General features: G+C 48.9%; 1 protein-coding gene across 2 annotated transcripts in view; it reads left to right on the forward strand.

The window, feature by feature from the left end:
• The window catches only part of GABRA5 (gamma-aminobutyric acid type A receptor subunit alpha5), a 71,699-nt gene extending 52,897 nt beyond the window's left edge, over nt 1-18,802 (forward strand). For both annotated transcript variants that reach the window (XM_055141725.1, XM_004617563.2), the window contains exons 7-10: nt 7,606-7,749; nt 10,869-11,021; nt 14,482-14,693; nt 17,352-18,802. In XM_055141725.1, coding sequence (XP_054997700.1) covers nt 7,606-7,749; nt 10,869-11,021; nt 14,482-14,693; nt 17,352-17,645 — 803 coding nt within the window. In that variant the 3' untranslated portion in view covers nt 17,646-18,802. The remainder of the gene's footprint in view (nt 1-7,605; nt 7,750-10,868; nt 11,022-14,481; nt 14,694-17,351) is intronic.
• Nucleotides 18,803-21,624: the final 2,822 nt, after the last annotated feature.

The following is a 21,624-nucleotide window of genomic DNA, read 5'->3' on the forward strand; positions in this document are numbered from 1 at the left end:
TGCTCAGGGGTTACTCCTGGCTCAGCACTCAGGAATTATTCCTGGCAGTATTTGGGGGGGCCTATAGGGTGCTGAGGATCTAACCCAGGTCAGTCACTTGCAAGGCCACATTCTCTACCCCCTGTGATATTGCTCCAGCCTCCTGGTCAGTGATTTTTTAAGCTTATTTTCTCCCACGCATTCTTTGTCTTGATTCTTCATTCCAGGACAGGAACATTGGTTGTCTGTTATATTTTCACAAATATGGAGGCTTTTTCATTTTCTTCTATTTTCTATTTTTTATTGGAATATTTCATTTCTATAGCTTTTGCCGCAAGATTACTAAACATTTTCCCCCATTAATCTTGCTCATGAATGAGTTTATTCAGTGGATTTCTTTTGTGTGTTTGTATGTGTAGTCATTATATTTTTCAGTTCTTTGATGAGTAATGTTCTATTTTAACTTGACTGGGCTAACTTGCCGTAATACTTGGTCAAACATTATTATGGGGACATTATGAGGGTGTGATTGAGTGGATTCATATTTAAGTTGGTATCTGATGGAGCCAGAAAGATAATACAGCAGGGAGGGCACTTGCCTTGCATGTGGCTGACCTGGATTCAATCCCTGACACTCCATTTGGTCCCCCAGCTCTTCTAGGACTGATCCCTGAGCCCAGAGCCAGGATTAAGCCTTAAGCACAACTGAGTGTGGCCCTCCCCCAAAAATGTTGGGATCTGAGAGAAGTTGTCTCTGATGTGGTTGAGCCTCATTTAATCAGCCCACGCTGATTTGACCTTGGCCTCTCATTTAGGAAACAAAATTACTCAAGCTCTCTCCTTGAAATCTCCCATGTTGAAGTGAATGAATCAGAATGCTTCCCCCAATGACATCTCAGGCAGCTACACCCCCTCCCCACCCATGGCTGTGGGGGTGGGACAGCAGAATTAGTCACTTAGGGAAGGAGCAAATAAGAACAACCTTCCCCTGAGTTTGAGAAGAGATTCCAGCTGTCTTTCTGCCTTGCTCGTGAACTTTTCCTGTGTTTTGACTCAATCAAAGCATCAGTTTGGGGTGTCTCTAGCCTGGTGATTCTCAGACTGAAGACACATCAGTTTTCTTTCTTGGGTCTCCAGTTTATTAATCACAGACTCCCCAGCCATCCTCCTGGGGAGGCCTTCTAGCCCCCAATATTGCACGAGCCAGTTTTTCTTATAATGAATCTATACATATTGTATTGTTCCTGGGTTTTTTTTCGGGGCACAGGGGCCACACACAGGGCTCTGAGCTCTGCGCCCAGGAATCATTCCTGGTGAGGCCTAAAGAACTGTAATGGTGTGCTGGGAATTAAATCCAGTTGATCCCATGTAAGACAGATGCTCTCCCTGTTGTACATCACTCCAGCCCACCTATTGTTCTGTTTATCTGAAGAAACTAATACAAATTTTAGCTTAGGGAACTAGGGTGTTAGCATAAATAAAAATATACTCTACAAACACAGTCAGATCTTTGACCTGGGTGTTGAGTAAAGACTATGGAGTTTTATGGCTGGGACTAGAAAAAGCCAAGAGCTATGAAGAGAGGATTAGGAAAAAGTAGAGATGGGAAAGGGCTCATGGTGAGTTCCCACATGTCAATGAATCGAGAGGGAAGAGATGGCCTCTGTGATAGACCAACAGAACCCCTGCCTAAATTGTGATCTAGGGTTTTCTAGAAGGCAACATTATAAGCAATGAAGTTATATGTTCAGTAGAAGAGATTTCTGGTTTTGGGGGGTGGGAATGGGGGTTAGGAGGGGTCACATCAGATGGTACTTCGGGCTCTTGCCTCTGCACTTGGGGATCACTCCTGGAAGTGCTCAGGGGCCCCTATGGGATGCTAGGAATCAAACCCAGGTTGATTGCATGCAAGGCAAAGAACCCCCTGCTCACTATTCTGTCACTCTTGCCCCAGGTAGAAGAGATTTCTAAAGTGATAATGGAGATTTTGGCATCTCCTGCTTATTGTCAAATAAGAGTGTCAAAAGATAAATGAAAAAACAGGCATTAGGATGACTGGTCAATGGTTGGAACTAACTACAAGTATGTGTGTGGGGCTGAGGGTAGGTAAGATAGAGGAGAGACAAATAGGACAATAATAGCTGGGGATGATCACAATGGGCAAGATCTAAGGGTTTAAAATATTCCTTTACCAAGGAATATTCTTGATCATTATCAATATTGCAAACAAGGACCAAAATAGGAGGCAGAGAGAGAGAGAGAAGAAAAGCACCTGCCATAGAGGCAGGAAGGGGGTGCAGGGTGGGAGGTGATGGGAGGGAACCTGGGGACACTGGTGCTGAGAAATATATACTGGTGGAAGGATGGGTGTTGGAACACCATATGACTGAAATCCAATCATGAACAGCTTTGTAATGGTCTATCTCACAGCGATTCAATTTATCACTGTATCACTGTCATTCCATTGTTCATCGATTTGCTTGAGTGGGCACCAGTGACATCTCCATTGTGAGACTTGTTGATTCAATTTAAAAGTTTGGGGAAAAAAAGAGATATGAATGAAAGAGAGGATTAAGTAAGGAACCCAAACAGGTCTTAAAGATGGGGAAGTGGTTTCAACCTGTCTAAACTGGAAGCCATGAGGGAACTCACTGGAAAGAGCCAACCAAGTTTCATAGTGTATGACCATTCCATTCAAAAGATGCCCGGCATGCTGTCCAGACATTCTATCAGAGACATGGAAGATTGTGTCCAAAGGTGACTCAGAGCTCAGTAGAGCTGTTCATCCCTCAGGCCCACCCAGGGAGCCAGCTTGCCTCCAGCCCACTGTGACTTCAAAGGCTGCAGTTGAGGGGGCCAGAGAGATAGTCCAGTGGGCAGGATGCTAGCCTAACATGCAGCCCGTTCAGATTTGACCCCCTGCTTGGTGTGGCTGAGCCAGCTTGATTTGCTCTAACTTCAAACTCTGATTTTCCTGTGCTAGTCAGGAGCTACAATATTGGGCTATTGCTCTTTGGCATGAGTTGGGCTGATGGAAAGGTACTTTGCACATCCAACTGAACCTCCTTCTGGCAGCTGTGCATGGACCACTACACAGTTCCTGTGATTCTACCCCTCTGTGTCTAGCCATGCTGCTCTCTTAACCCCACTCTCTCTTATGGATCTTCAAGTCCATAAGACAAGAGTCTGTCTCCCTTCAACACTGACTCATGGAGACAGCAGTAGCTGGTCTTTTGACCTTCAAAGCAGCATTCTGGAGGCCCAGGAACCAACAGCCAACAGTACAGTGCCAGTCAAGGTTGTAGCCCTACTCAGGCCCCGTGGTGCTGGAGATAGTCAGGGGGCCATGGGGGTCTAAAGCCTATAAGACATACTCCTGGCCCTCACTCAGCAATATTCAAAGTGTTCCCTGTGCTCAGGGCGCCCCTTTCCCCCTGCTGCCATCTCTTTCTATATGTGTTCATTTCTAGTGTCTCCAGAGTTATTTTGGTTTTGTATTTTCTGCTTCTTGTACCACTGCAGGACTACACCCTCAATACTTGGCCGACCAAGCTGGAAGGGGCCAACCAAGGGAACAAGTTTGGTGCTGCTGGTGCCCTACGGTGCCAGGGTCCTCCGGAGCCCTACCCAGTGGTGTTTGGGGACCCTCAGGTCTGCCCCCAGTGATTCTGGGGCATGTAGTGCTGATGACTAGTCAGTGTCCTGCACATGCAAACTACACACCAATGACTTCTGTGCCCTGACCTCCTTAGCCCACTCGAAGAATTTTTTTTTGTATACAGAGTTAATTGTTGCCCCATTGCAATTATTTACTTGGAATGGAGACTTCTTTCAATCCCACAGGTTTCAGCTGAAAGGTTTTTGTTGTTGTTTTGTTTTTAATTGGAATTAGTAAAGTTAAATATGTGTGATGAGCCTGATAGTAGGTTAGATGGAAATAAGGCATCTTCTTTTCAATGACTTTAAATGTCACAGAGGAAAAAAAGATACTATGATTTGGGGAAGTAGGAAAAAGGAGAGGGACTCATCAGGATTTGTCACTGGCTGCCAAGGGATGCTGACCACATTTGGCCATGAGACAGAACCTTCCAGAGATCCCCAAGGCTTTCACCAAGGGGAAAAAGTGATTCATGTGTCTGAGGCAAATGAATTGTTCATATTCCCACGAGGAAAACATGCTGAATGTTGCCACTTTGTGTGTGAAAATTATGTTCTTGATTTCAGCAGAGGCAAAACGCTGCGTGTCAAAGATGATTTTTTTTCATGAGTTAACGAGGTACGAATCAGTGTGATATTCAGATTTAATGGTAGTGCTGTGGAAGGCAAGCATTGCTTAAGGGGAAGAGGCTTTTGTGGAAGGAAAAGAGGTGATCTTCTGGTCCTTCACTAAATTATCTCAGATTCTACAACTAACCAACTGAAGTGTTGGCCATATTCAGAACTCAGGTGGGATCGGAGAGATGCTGTTCCTGTCTTCCCCAGCTGAGATCTTTGTATGTGTATACAGTAGAAGGTCCAAAATCAATATTGGACTTGGTAGAAACTGAATCTAGTGACAAATTTCTTTTATCTGCCCGAGATATTTTGAGGATTAGTTTTTTGGGTTTTTCTTTTGGCTTTTTGGGTCACACCCGGCAATGCACAGGGTTACTCCTGGCTCTGCACTCAGGAATTACCCGGCAGTGCTCAGGGGACCATATGGAATGCTGGGAATCGAACCCGGGTCAGCAGCTTGCAAGGCAAATGCCCTACCCGCTGTGCTCTTGCTCCAGCCTCTGAAGATTAGTTTTTGGTTCAGATGTTGATTGGATTGCTTCTTTGTATTTTTCTCTTCATATCATTATGATATCCAAAGCAATTAAAAGGATTTTATTCCTTATTATGTTAGTATGTAGTTGTCCCAGAACTAAAAAAAAAAGAAAAAAAAAGAACAAGAAAGAAAAACTGTATAAACATCACCTTTTCTCCATTTGCTTGGTTTCAATACAGGGTGCAATACATATAAGCGAAAAAATATTATTAAATTAGAGCTTTTTTCTTGTTTTTTATTTTTTGGATGTACTAAAAATAAATGTTTGGCCAATAGTTCACTTCCACCAGAGGCATCTGAGGGTGCAGAGGCTAAATGTGATCTTCTAATGAGTTTTAAATTACCCAATCCAATGGTGGTTCTCTGTTATTAGGAGACAAAGGAATGCAAATAGGTGTCATTATTCTAATGAGCCACATGCTCAAGCTTCTCTAACACGAAACCGAATTAACAGACCTTTCTGTTATTATTATCTGTACTTTCAAGAATTCAAATGAAGGTTGAAATGAGTCTTCACTAAGAGAGGGATATTTCCAAGTCTGAGGAGATCCTCTACAGATAATGATATGGTTTACAGTGGGAAGCAACTTCTTCAGCAACCCAAGGCTGTTAAGGAAAGGGCAGTGCAGCAAAGGTGTGTTTCTCTCATTTGTGGGGTGATACATAAAATGTTAGATTAAGTCAGGAAGCGACATTTGGATTTAGAAAAATATATAGACATCATGGACTGGAGTGATAGCATAGGGGGTAGGGCAATTGCCTTGAATGCAGCCGACCAAGGTTTGATTCCTTTGTCCCTCTCAGAGAGCCCGGCAAGCTACCGAGAGTACCCCGCCCGCACGGCAGAGCCTGGCAAGCTACCTGTGGCATATTGGATATGCCAAAAGCAGTAACAACAAGTCTCACAATGGAGACATTACTGGTGCCTGCTTGAGCAAATCAATGAGCAACGGGATGACAGTGATACAGTGATAGACAGACAACACAGGACTGGGCCCTCAACATATTCAGCTCAGATGGCTGACTTAGCTGTTTGCTCATGGCCAGTGTCCAGTGACTCAGCATGCAGGGGGTGATGTGGAAGGAAGTATGTGGAATGAGTGCCTGATGTGCACATTACAGGTTGGGAGGTTGTAAAAATACAAATGTTGTGTCTACGTTTAGATGCATCACCTTGATTACTAGGTGACAAATCCTTAGGTGTATTTAGTTTGCTGAGTGTGACACACGATTGTCTTATGCTCCCAGAAAGCTGATGATGGACACAGAAACAGTCCAGTAAGTGCCAGGGAGCTGATGACAGACACAGAGACGGTCCAATTAAATACCAGGGAGCTGATGAGGGCCATTTGGAATTCACAATCGTCTTCAATGCTTTAACTGACACCCGGTGTTGAGCTATTTAACTCTTCAGCTATGAAGACATAGTAGCCCTTCAGAAGTGCTTGTGCTCAGGGTTCAATTCAGTCACCTGCGAGGATCTTTCTACCTAAATTCACTGTCTCATGATCTGTTCCAAGTAAACCAGCAGGCCAACCTTCTGGCGCCACAGGAAATGCTAATAACCGAACAGAAAGCCAGTTTCCCTCTGTGCCCTCACAACTTGTGATGGTTCAGAACCTGCATTAGGGCCCAGAGAGATAGCACGGTGGGGAAGGCACCTGCCTTGCATGCAGACAGCCCTGGTTCAACGCCCCTGTGTGTCTCCTGAGCACTGCCAGGAGTGATTTCTCCTGAGCACAGCCAGGTGTAGCTCCAAAACCAAAACACTCTGAAAGAAACAGACCATCTCCATGGGTTGCCAGGCCCTCTGAGGGTGTCCAGTCATGTGGTGCTGTAGGAACCCACCTCTGCTCGGCGCCGGCCCACACCCCATCAGGCACATCCCTAGCTCTGACCCCAGGGTTGAGCCTTACTTGCCCAGACAGAGGCTAGTGGCACAGCGGAACCCATGTGTCAGAGGTAACCAGGGTTGCTGTGAGCACTGAAGCTGTCAGGGCCCCCGGGTTCCCAGGTGCTGTAGAGAGGCCCCAAGGTGGGAGGCCTGACCCACTGCAGATGGGGAAGCAAAGCCAAGCCAGTGAGCTGGGGGGCCCAGAAAGGAGAGTGACCCCAGGATGCTGAGCTCTCAGGCCCTGACGTGGGAAGGGCAGAGGGGCCTGGGGGTCTGTCCTGCTCTGCCCCCTCATGTGCTCCTCAGCACCGGGCTTTATTTTGCCTTTTTCCTTCTTTTTATTCTAGTTCTGTACACAGGGTTTCAGTTGTGGTGACATTCCTGGCTTTGAATGGCCAAGTTCCTCACCGTCTCCATCAGCAACTGCCCCGGAGCCTCCAGCGCAGCCTGGTGTCACTCTTCAGCTTTCCTGTTCTCTGCTCCCTGCGCTGCCTGCAAGGCTCAGCTCTGCATGCCGCGGCCAAGGGCTGGTCACAGTTCGAGCCTGTCCAACCCCGCCTCCCTTCCCCCCAACCACAGCGGAGAGACACTGTGGGTCTTCCTCCTTCTCCCTCTGCACCGTCCCCTTCCACATGCTGCGGCCCTGAGCTCGGCCAGCTCCCCACCTGTCCCGGCTGCATTATTTTATTGATGTTTTGGTTTGGGGTCACACCTGGCAGTGCTCAGGACATCCTCCTGGCTTTGCACTCAGGGATCACCTCTGGTGACCTCAGAGGACCCTCAGAGAGGTCAGGGATCAAACCTGGGTCAGCTGTGTGCAAGGCGAGTCCTTATACACCGCGCCATCGCTCCAGCCCGTCTCTTGCATTAGCATCCATGAGTGTGTCCATGTTAACATCCCTGTCTCTCTGCCCCCCGACAGATGCGTACCCTAACTCTGAGGTCGTCTATGTGTGGACCAATGGCACCACCAAGTCGGTGGTGGTGGCGGAAGACGGCTCCAGGCTGAACCAGTACCACCTGATGGGGCACACGGTGGGCACGGAGAATATCAGCACCAGCACAGGTGAGACCCCCCGGGGGGTACACACAGGGTCCTGGTGCTTCCACTGCTCTGTGGGGCCCTGCTGCCAGACATTGGCCCCTCCCTGACACTGCCCACGGTGGCACCAGCCTTATCCACTTCCTCTGGGTCATTCAGCTATGAGCACTTCCCCCTGAGCACCTCTGGCTCCTCTGTCTGCTGCTCCCCTGGCCCTGTGCACTCAGTCCTCATCACCCCCCCCCTACTCCCCCACTGCCCTTCTCCGCCCTGCTCAGAACTCTCTAGAGGGAATTTCCCCAAGGCCTAACTTTGCAAAGCACCACCAGGCTGTCCAGAAGTAGCAGAAGGAAGCAAGTTTCCACGGCCAAGGGCATGAGGCTGGGTGTCCAAAAACACAGGGACAGTCCCCATCTGTGGTGTGCTCGATGGCAGCAAGCTTGTAGCTCTGGGTAAAGCCCAGGTCTTGTACGCAGGAGACGTGGGTTCGATCTCTGGCTTTGCAAAAATGTTAGTCTGAGTATTCAGGTGTGTCTGGGGCATCTTCTGGCCATTGAGGCTCTGTCCTAAGGGTCAAGGTCAGTTAGAGGTTGTGGAAGGGGAGACGCCCCAAAGCTCCACAATCTCCGCTGGAGAGAGGGGTCCTGGGCTGGCCCCCGTCACATCTGTCCCACCCCAGCAACACCTGCAGAGACACTTGAGCTCACGGAGCCCCAGAGGATAGGGCCACGCCTGAGGGCTGCCAGGCAGCAGTTCCTGTCCCCCATGGCCATGGACATGGGCAGGCAGGGGCTTCTCTGGGGTCTTTCTTAAAGGACAGGAAGAGGAAGTAGATTCAGTGAGACTGAGCAGTGTCTGGGCAAGGCTCAGCGATGCTGGTGAAGGCTGCGGGCTTGGGCATCTTTAGTTCAGGGGTGACTTAGGAGGTTGTGTGTGTGTTTGGGGAGTGATACCATCAGGGTCCTTCCCCAGCAGGCCAGGGCCACTGAGCACCAGTCTGGGCCCCAAGGACCCCAAGGACCACCCCCAAGGACCACAAGGTGTGGTAACAAAGCTTGTCTTAGGGGTGGGCGTGGGAGTGTGCCCTAATGGCACCCTAAATAAAGTAGCTTTGGTTTTGCATAGTGGGGACACACCTGGCGGTGTTTGGGGCTACTCCAGGCTACTCCAGGTTCGGTGTTTAGGTGCTGGGAACCATGCATACCAGGGAGTGCCCTGAGTGCTCTTAGCACATGGAGCCACCCCCCACCCCATTGTCTTGCTTCTTTGTGTGGGGATGATGGGTGTTGTTGGCTAGACCCCACGCTGCTCCCAGCAGTGCACTCAGGGGACCTTGTGATGCTGTGAGACCAGCCTCATGCAAGGTGAGCACTCGAACCCCCGCCTCTCCTCTTCCTCTCTCTGTCTCTTTTCCTCTTCGCTCTGCCCTCTCTCTCTCCCCCTCTCTCTCCCTTTCTCTCTCGCTCCCTCTGACCCTTTATCTGTCTCTCACTCTTTCTCTCTCCTTCTCTTTGTCTATCTCTTTGTCCCTGCCTCTCACTCTCTCTTTCTCTGTGTCTCTCTCATCCTTATTCATAAAATATATCGGCTATTGCATTTACCTGGTTTTACCTAATAAAAAAAAAATCAAACAATGAGAAGAACAACAGAAAGGAATTCCAAATAGGCAAGCAGTTCCAGACTCAGCCGCAGAGGCTGGTGGAATTTCGCTCTTCTCAAATGGACCATCCAGTCAGGTCCTGTAGGACTCAGTTGTGGCCACTGAAATGCCTCTTCCTCCATCGCTCTGTCTCTCCCATACTGGGGCCCCCTCGCCCCCTCCCCATGCCAGTGATACCCAAGGCACTGTCAAAAAACTGGGGTCTCGGGACAGAGTGATCAGAGGGCAGGGAAGCCATTTGCCTTGCATGGAGCTGACTTAGGTTCAATCCCTGGCATCCCATATGGTCCTCCGAGTACCTCCAGGTATAATTTCTGGATGAGGAATCAGGAGATACCCCTGAGCATCACCACATGTGACCAAAACAAAAACACCCTGAGAATGAAATTTAAAAAAAAAAAGAACTGGGGTCTCCTTTTTGGCAAGAGGGCAGATTTTGTTTCTTGCAGGGGCCCACGGGACTTACCTTGAACCCTGATGAGGTTTGGGGACCATATTTGGTGCTTGGGGCGGTGGGATTGAGCACCATCCCCTGTACTATCTCCCCAGCCCCAAGAAGGGCAGATTTGACCACCGGCGTCTCCAATATAGGCACGTCGAGGGGTGTTTAGGGACCCACCACAGCTCCAGGCTTGGACCCTCCCCACCCACCGCAGGCATCAGAGCTGCACCGTGAGCCTCTCTGCCCATGCAGCTGGCACCCCTGCAGTCTACACAGTCCCACCAGGGGCCATCTGGGTGCACCCAAGCTTGTCTCTCCACATTCCATGACACGGACATTCCCGAGGCAGCCACAGAACCGAGTCCACAGCTCAGTGATGCCCTGACCTCTCCTCTGTTCTTCCAGGAGGAGAGGGGCGAGGGCCAAGGAGAACAAGGAAAACAGTCCTCCGTGCCCGCCACCTGCCACCCGCCACACCAGCTCCCCACAGCTCCTCACCTGTCCACCTCAAGGTGGCCTCCTTCTCAGCCATGAATGGGTGGGCCCCCTGGTGCCTCCCACGTGGCCAGGCAGATCCGCAGCTGACCCTGGGGAGTGTTCCCGATCAGGGAAGCAGAGGCCAGGCTGACCACTCCTCCAACTGCCTCTGCAGTCCGCCGGGCAAGCCCCTGCCCGTGCTCCAGGCTGGTCGAAGCAGGGGGCAAACTCCATTTCCAGCCGGCCATGCAGCTCTGGGGTGGTCCTACTCTTGCTAAACAAAGTCCTGAAATGCTGACGATTGACTGCGGCGGCCAGGCTGGGGGACTGGGTGGAGTGGCCCAGATGGGGCTCAGCGATTAGGGAAAGAGACAGACGCCACTCTCCCCAGGAAAGCGTCCGGGCATTCAAAGGGCAGGGGTTCAGAGACTGGCGTCTGCGATGGCCAGAGCCTCTGCCCTGTCTCCTGCACCCCTGCCTCAGCCCATGGGGGTCTGTCCTAAGCAGCAGCAGGGGCCGCAGCCAGGCTTCCCGTGGCTGAGCCAGCTCTGTGCTTCTCTGCAGGCGAGTACACCATCATGACGGCACACTTCCACCTGAAGAGGAAGATCGGGTACTTTGTCATCCAGACCTACCTGCCCTGTATCATGACTGTCATCCTGTCCCAGGTGTCCTTTTGGTTGAACCGAGAGTCCGTTCCAGCCAGGACCGTGTTTGGTGAGTGGCCACTAGCCACACTTGGTCATCAGCGCTTGCGGCTGCTTCTAATCCCCACCATCCCCCCAACCCCCACAACCAGGCTCTCTCAACTCCCCCCCCCTCCCCGTCACTCCCTTCTCAGCTGTCTGTCTGTCTGTCTGTGCTCTGGAAAGCCCATGGGCTGATCTGATAAGGAGTGCCCATGTGAATGAGGGCCAAGGGGTGACAGGCCGGGCAGGAGTGTGGCGGGGGGGGGGGGGGCGGGAGTGGGGAGGTGTCACTTGCACTCTGTCCCAATCTAAGACCGGCTTTTCTGAGGGATTTTGGAGCTTTTGTTGGTTGGGATTTTTGTTGTTGTTGTTTTTGTTGTTTTGTCTTTTTAAAAAATATTTGATAGGTTCTGGAGTGATTGGACAGTGGCTAGGGTGTTTGCCTTGCATGTGGTCAACCTGAATTTGATCCCCAGCATCCCATATGGTTCCCCCAAGCACCACCAGAAGTAATTCCTGAGTGCAGAGGCAGGAGTGACCTCTGAGCATTGCCAGGAATGACCCAAAAAAAGCCCAAAAACCAAAATTTGACAGTGTTAGCTGTTAGTCTTCTGTGTGATTGTGTTGTTGCATGCTGACTGGTTTCATGTAAGATAGTTTTGGGGAGCTGCAGGGATAGTACAGCAGGGAGGGCACTTGCTTTGCATGTGGCCAAGCCAGGTTCAATCCCTGGCACCATGTAGGGTCCCTTGTGTCTAGCCTGAAGTGCTCCCTGAGCACAGAGTCAAAAGTAAGCCCAGAGACTGCCTCATGTGGCCCCTCAAATAAACATCAACAAAGGTCAGTTCCTGGATAAAGGAACAATCCTCCTGGCAGTGCCTCGAGGCAGTCTTGGCTGATGATTCTTTGGGAACTACAAGAGACCTGGCCCGTTCCTGGTGATCTCCAAGGAGGGAGCACTGCAGGATCCTGGCATGCTGGGGACATGCTGGGTGGTAAGGGGCCTCCTGGCAGGGTTGGGTATTGAACTTGGGCCCTCGTGCTAACTTCTCAGGGGCTGATCATTGATCCACCTCCCTGGCCCCTGATATTCGTTTATTTTGTAAAGAAAACCATTTCCTCCTAAGCCTATGAGGCGTTCACTGACAATACTTCCACATCCCAAGGTGACATAGGTTGGGAAGGTCAACTGGGCGTGTTTAGGGGGCTGTGCAGGGGGACATACCTAGCCCATCTATATAACTGAGGGAGAATATAGAGAATCAAGGGCATCTCTGAGAGAGAATAAAGCTCAGCAGGGTCAACCTTGGCTTCTTGGCTCAGCAGACGCTGTGAGTGTGATGGGTATCTACTTCCTCCCCTCATGGCAATGATGCTGACATGGGTTTGCAGATTCCTGTCACATACTTGTGTCCTTCAAAAATGTCGGGTTGGCTTCATGCCTCGTCTCTGCCTCTCTGAGTTCACCTCTGAAGAAGGAAGCCTTCCCTGCATGAATCAGAGTTCCGGGAGTGGAGGCAGTGGGGGGAATAGGGGGTTTCTGATTAGACCACATGCCCATTTCACTAGCCTTGTTTGATGGCCTGTCCAGGAGCTTTGGGTTGTGTAGGGAGATTAGCTACTGCCCAGAAGCCCTCCCACAAATTCATGTGACCACTCAAGGGTGATTCAGTAATTGGACGGAGACTGGTTTGGAAAAGGCAGCACAGGTGCACTGTTTTGTTGTTAGCAAGGTTTTGTTTTTTCTTTTTCTTTTTTGAGTTTGTTTAGATTCTGCTCGAGTGAAAGGATATGGTAGGATCATGTTTTTCTACATCTCACATATCTCACCCAGTGTGGTCTCCACCAGTTCCATGCAGTCTGCTATGTTGATAGTGCTTCACCTTTTTCATGACTGAGTAATATTCTGTGGCGGCCAGTCAGCCATGAATAGTCATTCACTGAGGCAAACAGCAGGGATCCATTGTCTCCTAATTCTAAAGGATCCAGAATCAAAACAAGTCCAGAATCAAGATGGCAGCCAAGCTGCTTTTTTCCGAGGTCGAGGAAAAGGTTCTGTCTCTGGGTTTTCTCCTGGATCTAATTCTAAGAATTCCTTGTTTGAGGGGCAGCATAATTCCAAACCTCCCAGGGTATTTCCTTGGTGTGTCTCTGGGATCCCTCACCTTATAGATGAGGGCTCTACTTTCAACTCAATGATTTTGGTAACAAACATGTGTCTAAGAAACAGACTCAGAAGCTCTGGAAGGGGCAACTTCCAGAGATGAATGTGAGGTGAACAAAAGTGCAGGAAGAGGGATAGTCCAGGCAGTGAGGAAGCCATGTGTTTACTGGACCCTGCAGACCTGGGTCCCAGTATGGGGTCTTGTTTGTGGGATCTCGTTTGCCCCCTGGTGAATTATCCCAAAATACTTTCAGTCTTCAAGTGTTTCACCTGAAAAATCTGGGTCACAACACTCTTGGGTGACAACGTCCATGCTTACATGGGCGTCTTATGCTGGTAGATAGTGTTGAATCTGCCACTTATGGAAGAATGTTCCCAGGGGCTCAGCCTGGCTGCAGTTTTCTCCATAAACTGCAGCAGACAGGGGCTACCTGGCACTGCAGCTGGAGGGGACGCCGGGCCTCAGCCGGAGAGATGCCCAGAGGCTGGGTCAGACAAGGTGCTTCTGTGGCATAGAGGCTTGTAAATCAGCCTAGATAAGGTAAAGGTGTTGCTAGGGCATGGGCAGGAGGAAGAGTTTGGAGTTCTTGGTGTCCACCTTCCCGTCCTATCACAGCCTTTGCTCTTGCTGGGGTTTCTCTCTGGAGGGGGCCCGGGGCCCTCTTCGGCCCTGCAGTGGGCCAATTAGTCTTCTCAGGCCTCAGTGCCCATGTCTACAAAGTGGGCATGGCCAGAATGCTTCCAGCGGCTTCAGGGCTAGTGGCAGAGCAACTTCATCAAATCTCATCTTGTTTTTATTACATCCCAGAAAGTCGTTGCCAGTCTTCGGGCTGACTTTACCCAGAAACGGGCTGCTCAGCTGCCTGCCTCCAGCCCACTCTGCATACAGCACAAGTTTGGTGAAACACTTCGCTCGAACCATGTCCAGATCATTGCCTGTTTATGGCAGGGGGTAGGGAGAAGGCTGGGGGATGGGGGAAGAGCTTGCCCCACCCCAGGAAGCAATCCTTCTCCTTCTCCTCTGTGGGGGACACAACTGTCTTCTGGACTTGGTTCAGGCCTTTGGGAACAGGACAAGGCCCGGTGGAGAAGTCAGACCCAAATCCTGGCTTCCAAGTCTGTATTCTAGCGATGGAGCAGCCACAAGACAAGAAAACAGAGTAATAAGCAAAAAGTCAGTGCTGGTGTGTGTGTCCTGAAGACCGCAGGGAGAGAAGCCATTGGCCAGTTTCCTCAGGTCAGGGAAAAAAGCGGCCCAGACGCAGGACTGATCCGTTTTCTTCTCTTCCTCCGCCTCCCCACCCCGTGCCCTCTACAACCGCAGGGGTTACCACAGTGCTGACCATGACCACCCTCAGCATCAGTGCCCGCAACTCCCTGCCCAAGGTGGCATATGCCACCGCTATGGACTGGTTCATCGCCGTGTGCTATGCCTTCGTCTTCTCTGCGCTGATTGAATTTGCCACCGTCAACTACTTCACCAAAAGAGGCTGGGCCTGGGACGGCAAGAAAGCCCAGGAAGCAGCCAAGAATAAGGTAGGGCAGCTTCTCCTCTGCCCCCCCCACCCCCCGGCTTGGTGTGTGCAGAGCCTTGCTCCATCTGCTCTGCTCTGAAGGCCCCACGTCATTCCAAAGAGGCGCCAGATGCTGTTGGAATGGCCCAGACAAGCTCAGTGAAAGGGTTGCGTGTCTATTTTTGAGTCCCACAGTCCATTCTTCTCTGCAGCATATCTTCTGTGAGGTGATCTGTGGGCCAGGATGGGACCCTGGCCATCTCCACAGATACTGAGCACATTCAACATCACTGCCCCCTGAAAGGAAAGTGTCCCTCTCTGCTCTAAAGCAATGCATTGTCAAGTAGTTAGATGCTGATTGGTGCCTCAATCTAAGGACCGGTTGAGGGAGAAAAAAATGCGGCCCAGAATTCCAAGCTGAACCGTGTCTTGGGGAGAGGAGATTTGAAAGTAAAGCAGTTCCGGATAAGCTGCTCATCACATCAGACTTTAAGCAAATAAGGAAATCCTTCGCTCTAAAGCCTGCTTGAGTTCTTGGCGTAGATGTGAAACTAAAAATGTAATCTGTCCTTTCGAATCTCAGCTTGGGGCTGGAGAGAGAGCCCGGGGATGAGGGTGTCTGTGTTGGATCCCCTGTACCACTTAGGGCTCCCGAGCACTATCAGGAGTGACTCCTGGGCAGAGTGAGGAGTCAGCTCTGCTCACAATGGGGTGTGGCCCAAGCAAATAAAAATAAAACCTCAGCAACAGGAGTCTTAGCAGTGATTAGGACACTCCGGTTTATGTCCTTGGGTATACGTTGAGAGAGCGGACTCAGAAGAAATCTTATTGGGGGAAAAGAAGGGAAGAGGAAGTAAAAGCAAGGGTGGGTCAGGACAGGCAAAAACGGCTGGGAAGGGCTGGGACTAGCAGGGATGGGCAGGGACAGGCTAGAACAGTCAAAGATAGAGACTGGGATGGACTGGGACAGGCTGGAATGGCAGCTTAGCCTGAGTATCCCAAATGCCAAGAAGCCTGGGAAAGGTGTAAAACTTTTTTTGAATATTCTTTGACTGGAGGGATGGCTGAACTTGCCACATGCAAGGTGGTAAGACAGAGGGGCAGGGAAGGCACCGGGAGGGTTTATCTCCCAGGCACCCTGCAGGCATTCTCGGGGACCTATTTCTGTCAGGTCCCTGAGGCTGGCGTGGGAACAGCCACTCTGTGTGGTCTACAGTTCCTAGGTTCGTCAACATTTTCAAGAATGAAAATATCGAGTAATAAAGATGCTCGGGTTTTATAGAGTTTGAAATAGAAATGGGTTTTTTTTTTTTTTGGAAAGGAAAAGGAAAAGGAAGGGAAATCCCCACGCAGGGAGGAACCTAGTATAGGACCAGGTTAACTAGGGCTTGTTGTTGTTGCTGTTGTTGTTGTTCTAGGAAAATTGGGTTTTGGTGCTACTGAGTGACAGAATGTTGCAGAGATACAGGAGAGTTAAAGAAAAAGGGTTATGTGTAGCCCTATTAAGTGTTTTTTTTCTCTCCCAATGGATGGTGGGGCAGAAAACACAAGGGTCCTGCAGAGTAGTTTGGCCATTTGCCTTGGGTGTTACTCATGGGAGCCTAAACTCCGGGAAGAACTTTCTGGTCTTGGGAAATGACAGGAAGGTTTAAAATGTAAGACAGGACCATGGGGATGAAGATTGTGTCAGGTCCATGGGACAGTGGACCTGCTGGCAAAAGGAAACCAAGATGCCTCTTTCACTCCTCTACTGCTATCAAAAGGACGAAAAAAACATCTCCTGAGTCTCAGCAGGGGACCCAGTCCGGGACACCTGTGTCTGTGGGGCACACTCTACTCAGTGTCATCATGAGTGGTCTGTGCTTTGTGTTGTTTTGTTTCCTTGAATGCTGCTTATCAAAGAAATGTTAATTTGCCTGTGAAATGTAAGACACCCTCAGTGGCCTGACCCTTCTGATTCTCCATTCTCTGCGTGCCCCGTGTCCTCTGCTACGACCTCAGCCGAGTCTCAGTCATGGGAGAGCTGCCCCGATGCATCAGCCTCATGGAGGAAAGGCCCAGAGAGCTCCCAGTGGGCTTCTGAGGGGAGACGGGAAGGAGAAGGGGGCCTTGCCAAGTGGGAACTTTGGGGCTATGTGCAATTTGGGGAGCCAGGGGCCCATGAGTGACTGGATGTAGAGGATGCTAAATGGAGCTGCAATGGGGCTGGCAAAATATTCATAGAAGTGGGTGTCCTCAGAGCCTGGAGAATCTCATCTGAAATATCTAGACTGAATGGAGTAAATGGAGAGAAATGTGGATGCTGCCTAGATCAGTCTTGACCCCAGACAACAGGGTGAAGAACAGAGAAGGAAAGAAAGTGGTGGGGGAAGGAGAAGGAGAGAAAGTGAAATACTAGCAGGCAGGGCCCTGAAATCACGAGATCTAAATCATAGCCACCAAACTCTCAAGGTGGCTGGTGGAGGTCAGGGAAGAAACTAAGGGACACGGTGGAGGGAAGTGGACACAGGTGGTGGGATCAGTGCTAGAATATTCTATCCCTAAGTCTCAACTGTTATTAGCTTTGTAAATCATCACCCTCTCATTAAATAATTTTTAAGAGAAACCCAACAGAAGAGTGAATGGATGGATTTCCTACACAGAGCAGCCCCCTTCCTTACTTTCTCACTCTGTTTTCCAGAAAAAGGAGCGGGAACGTCTACTGAATACAACCACCAACGCTTATAACACTGCGAGGTTGCCCCTCCCGCCCAACATTCCCAGGGATCAGGTCTCTGCCGACGCATCCTTGGCCCCAGGGAAAGCCCCAGAAGAGAAGGCTGCAGAAAACAAAAAGACTTACAATAGCATCAGCAAGATCGATAAGATGTCCCGTATTGTGTTTCCAGTTTTGTTCGGCACTTTCAACTTGGTCTACTGGGCCACCTATCTGAATAGGGAGCCCGTGATCAAGGGAGCTGGTTCACCAAAATAACTCAGAGAGTCACCCTCCAGTCAGAAGGTGCCCAGGCCACAGGGACCCCGGGACCTTCTCTACATGGGCACTCTCTTTCAGGAATTTTTTGCATGTTCCATAATGTGTACCAATAATATTGCCTTGATGTTTCTATATATATAAGTGTCAGAAGTTTCAAAGAGGTTGTCTTGATTCAAAAGGGTGGGGGTGGAGAGCAGAAATCTTTCTAGAACATGGCGAGAAATAGCAGCTCCCAGCCTTGGATGCCCAAGATCTATCTCACAGCGATCGTTTACAAACCCTATAAGTCTATTTTTAACAGTTCCAAGGGTTATTTAACAACGTTTTTTATACTTCCAATGTCATTTCATACAAATTTTCCCAGTGAAGAAATATTTTACAAAATGCTCTGTGATGACGTGTCGGTCAGCCCTCGGCAGTGACCAAGAACACATGTCTCAGTCACCAAAGGCAAATCGTCAGCAGTGAACAACAAAATGAATTTCTTGGAGAATCCTTCCTGTTCTACAGTCAGAAGACAATTGCATGATCTCACATTAAGAAATAGCATAGCGGGGCTGGAGCGATAGTACAGCGGGTTGGGCAGCGTCTGCCTTGCACGTGGCCGACCCGGGTTCAATCCCCGGTATCCCATAGGGTCCCCCAAGCACCACCAGAAGTAATTCCTGAGTGCGGAGCCAGGAGTAATCCCTGAGTGTTGCTGGGTGTGACCAAAAGAAGCAAACTAATAATAATAATAATATAGCAAATATTTAAGCAGACAAATTCAATGACAGAAATAATAGGGTATGCTAGATTCACACTTAAAATCTTTCCCCCGTGGAAAAATTTAACTGCATAAAAATTCTTTTTGATTTTTTTGTAAGAGGAAATCATTTCTTCCCAACCCCATTCCCCTTCACTAAGCAAATAATGACCAAAATAGACAAGAAGCAGCTAAACCAAGACCCGTGAGGCACCTGTGGTGGTCGGCCCTTGTTACCTGTGGAGTACCACAGCTCCCCCCGTGCCGGGGCAACTGCGCTTCAGTGGTAAGAAGTGATGGTCAATTGTTCTTCATTTGATTTCATGTACGCTTTTATGGTTGAACTATTGCTCTGTTCGCTTTTGTATATGAATCTTAAATGTTCATTAAAAAGTGAAAAACAAGCTGATCTTGTGGGTACATATCTTTTTAAAAAAAAACAATTCCTATTTGGAAAATAATCATCTTGGTTTTTTTGATAGAAACAGAAACTCATCAGGAAATGGCCAAACTGATGCCTTTGGGTAGAGTGAAGAGAGAAAAGCTACTCCATGAGCAGATAGATACTCCTGTCCATACCTCTGTCTCCAGGGCTAGTGGCCTGTGGGGTCTTGTCTACTAGAGCCTCACTTGAGGGTGTCCGAAGGATGATGCAAAGTGCCCACCCAGCCTTCTGCTGCTCTATGAGCAGAGAGGAGAAGCAGCACATTCTGTCATGGTGGTCATGGGGATGGGTACAGAAGTGATGTGGAAGAAACCTTTGCCCTCCTCAACTCACGTGGAGTACTGTCAAGAAAGCACTACTGTGAGTGAACAGTACCAAAGTTCTACCTGTCCAGGGGCTGGAGGTAGGGCACTGGCCTTGCTCACACCCTGCCTGAGTTTGATTCCTGGCACCTATACGGTGCCCTCAAAACCAGAAGGAGTGATCCCGGAGCACAAAGCCAAGCATAAGTCCTGAACACAACCAGATGTGGCCCCTAAACAAAACAACAAAAATCAGACCTGCCTAAGTGGGCTGCTGTGGTATCTAATTTATTTGATTTCGGGGGCGTGGAATGAGAAGTTCCTGGTTGGCCAGACAATTTTCTAGCCAAAAGTCATACCATCAGTTCAATACCAGGCCTGAGGACAGGGGTAGTGCTCAGGACCTGCAGTGTCGGGAATGACCTACATCACATTGTTGGTATGTGTGGGGGCCACCAGGATTGCACTTTGATATACTTGAGGGACCATGTGGTACCAGTGATCTTACCTGAGCCTCACATGTTGCTTAAGCCCTACACTATCCCTCTGCCCAATTACCTTATTCTTTTTTTGTCTGAATTTTGGCCTTAGGACCACACCTGATGTTGCTCAGGGCTTACTCTTTGCTCTGTGCTTAGGTATCACTCCTGGCTGCGCTCAGGGGTTCATATGCAAACCAGAGATCAAGCTCAGGTTGGCTGTGTACATGACTAATGTCTTACCTACTGTCCTATCTCTCCAGCCTCCGAATTCTTTACAATTCATCGCCACTCTGGTGTGGTTGGTGCAGGTACACACGAGCATGGGCATATAGGCATCTCACGAGTAGTTTGTCTTTCATCTTGTGAAGGGTCCTAGCATTCCTTTGCTGAAAGTTTGGAGTATTTTTCCCAAAAGTCCTTTCCATAGGATAAAATATTAGTCATCATAGTACAGGGTGTATCCAATGACATGGGTCTCAGGTGTCATTGGATATACCCTGTAATATGGCAGGTGTCCATTTGTTGGCATCTGTTTCTTTGCATTAGCAGAGGATCCCACAGTCTTTTGGGGGCCTGGTTTTGGGAACTGACAAGTTGAAAACTTAACACAAAGGATGCTTTTCATCTTCAAATGAGGAGTTTTACTCCATTACCAAGGGCAATACATTTTTAGTCTGAAGTGTAGGTTTTCCATTAGCCAGCCATACCATTTTATGTCACCCAAATAGACAATAAACCAAACATTTGGCCAATGCCAACTTCTATCTGCATGGGTTATTTCATTGCATTTCCCTTTTGTAGTCTTTGGAGCGACAGATGTGATGTTATGTCTAAAAGACTAAGTATGCATATTTAAAACACCTTTATACTTTAAACATCTTAGCCCTAATGGGAAATGATGTCTTCTCACTCAGATTGTATTCATTTTCCTGACAAATTCTAGCCTTGGTTACAGAAAACCCCAGGAGTTCCACTGGATTGATTCCAGTTTGAAAATATGCCCAACACATTTAAATATATGCTGCTGAGCCTTTAAGTCTGATGAATATTTAGTGGAGAGCATTAGTTTTCCACCCTCGGATTTGGGATTGTAGATATTTCAGTGTTACTTTTAATGAGGACATAATAAAGAATCACCTTGAGAAAAAAAAGATAACAAGGAGAAAAATAAAATTTTTGAAGGTAAGTATAAATTGCTGTGCCCTACTTTTAGAACGAGATACTTAAATGTATCTCTCTTGACATCATCACAAATGGAAAAACCTCAAATAAGTCCAGTGATCAGTCCTACTTCTAAACTTTCTCGTGGATGAGTGGAATGAGAAAGATGGGTGGAATTTGTACATTCATCTAGGGCAGACTTTAGACAAGCCTGGCCTAAACACTTAGGTATAATAATGGGGTTCGGGGACTGGAGAGATAATATAATGAGTAAGGCACTAGCCTTGTATTTGGCTTATGGTTCAATTCTCAGCATTCCATATGGTCTCCTGACCCTTGCCAGGAATGATTCCTGAGTACAGAGCCAGGAAGAAGTATTGAGCACCCCTGGGTGTGGCCCAAAACCCAAAATAAAGGAGAGGGGCTTTCAACTGATATTAGAACAATGATCATAGTTAGAATGGGATGACACTGCTACCCTTGAAAGATTCCAAAGTCCAACTTTCTACCCGTTATGTAATGTTGATGCCCGGGGATGGGTTCTTTTGCCTCTCCTGGGGCAAATTATGGGACACAGGTACAGCAAACCTCTATTCTACAATCAGGGGTATTGAAATCCAAAGAGGTTCATTCATTGGCTCAAATCCCAGCAGAGAATACAGGGAAATGACAAGTCAAATTCCAGCACCTACTCTGATTTATTTATTGATTGATTTCTTGGTTTGGGGGGCCATCCCTGGGGTGCTCAGTGCTCAAGGATCACTTGTGGCTGGGCTCAGGGGGAAATATGGGACACTGGGGATCAAACCTAGGTCAGCTATCTGCAAGGTGAGCACCCTAA

The sequence above is a fragment of the Sorex araneus genome, chromosome 6, assembly GCF_027595985.1.
Source record: "Sorex araneus isolate mSorAra2 chromosome 6, mSorAra2.pri, whole genome shotgun sequence".
In the NCBI taxonomy this organism is placed as follows: domain Eukaryota; kingdom Metazoa; phylum Chordata; class Mammalia; order Eulipotyphla; family Soricidae; genus Sorex; species Sorex araneus.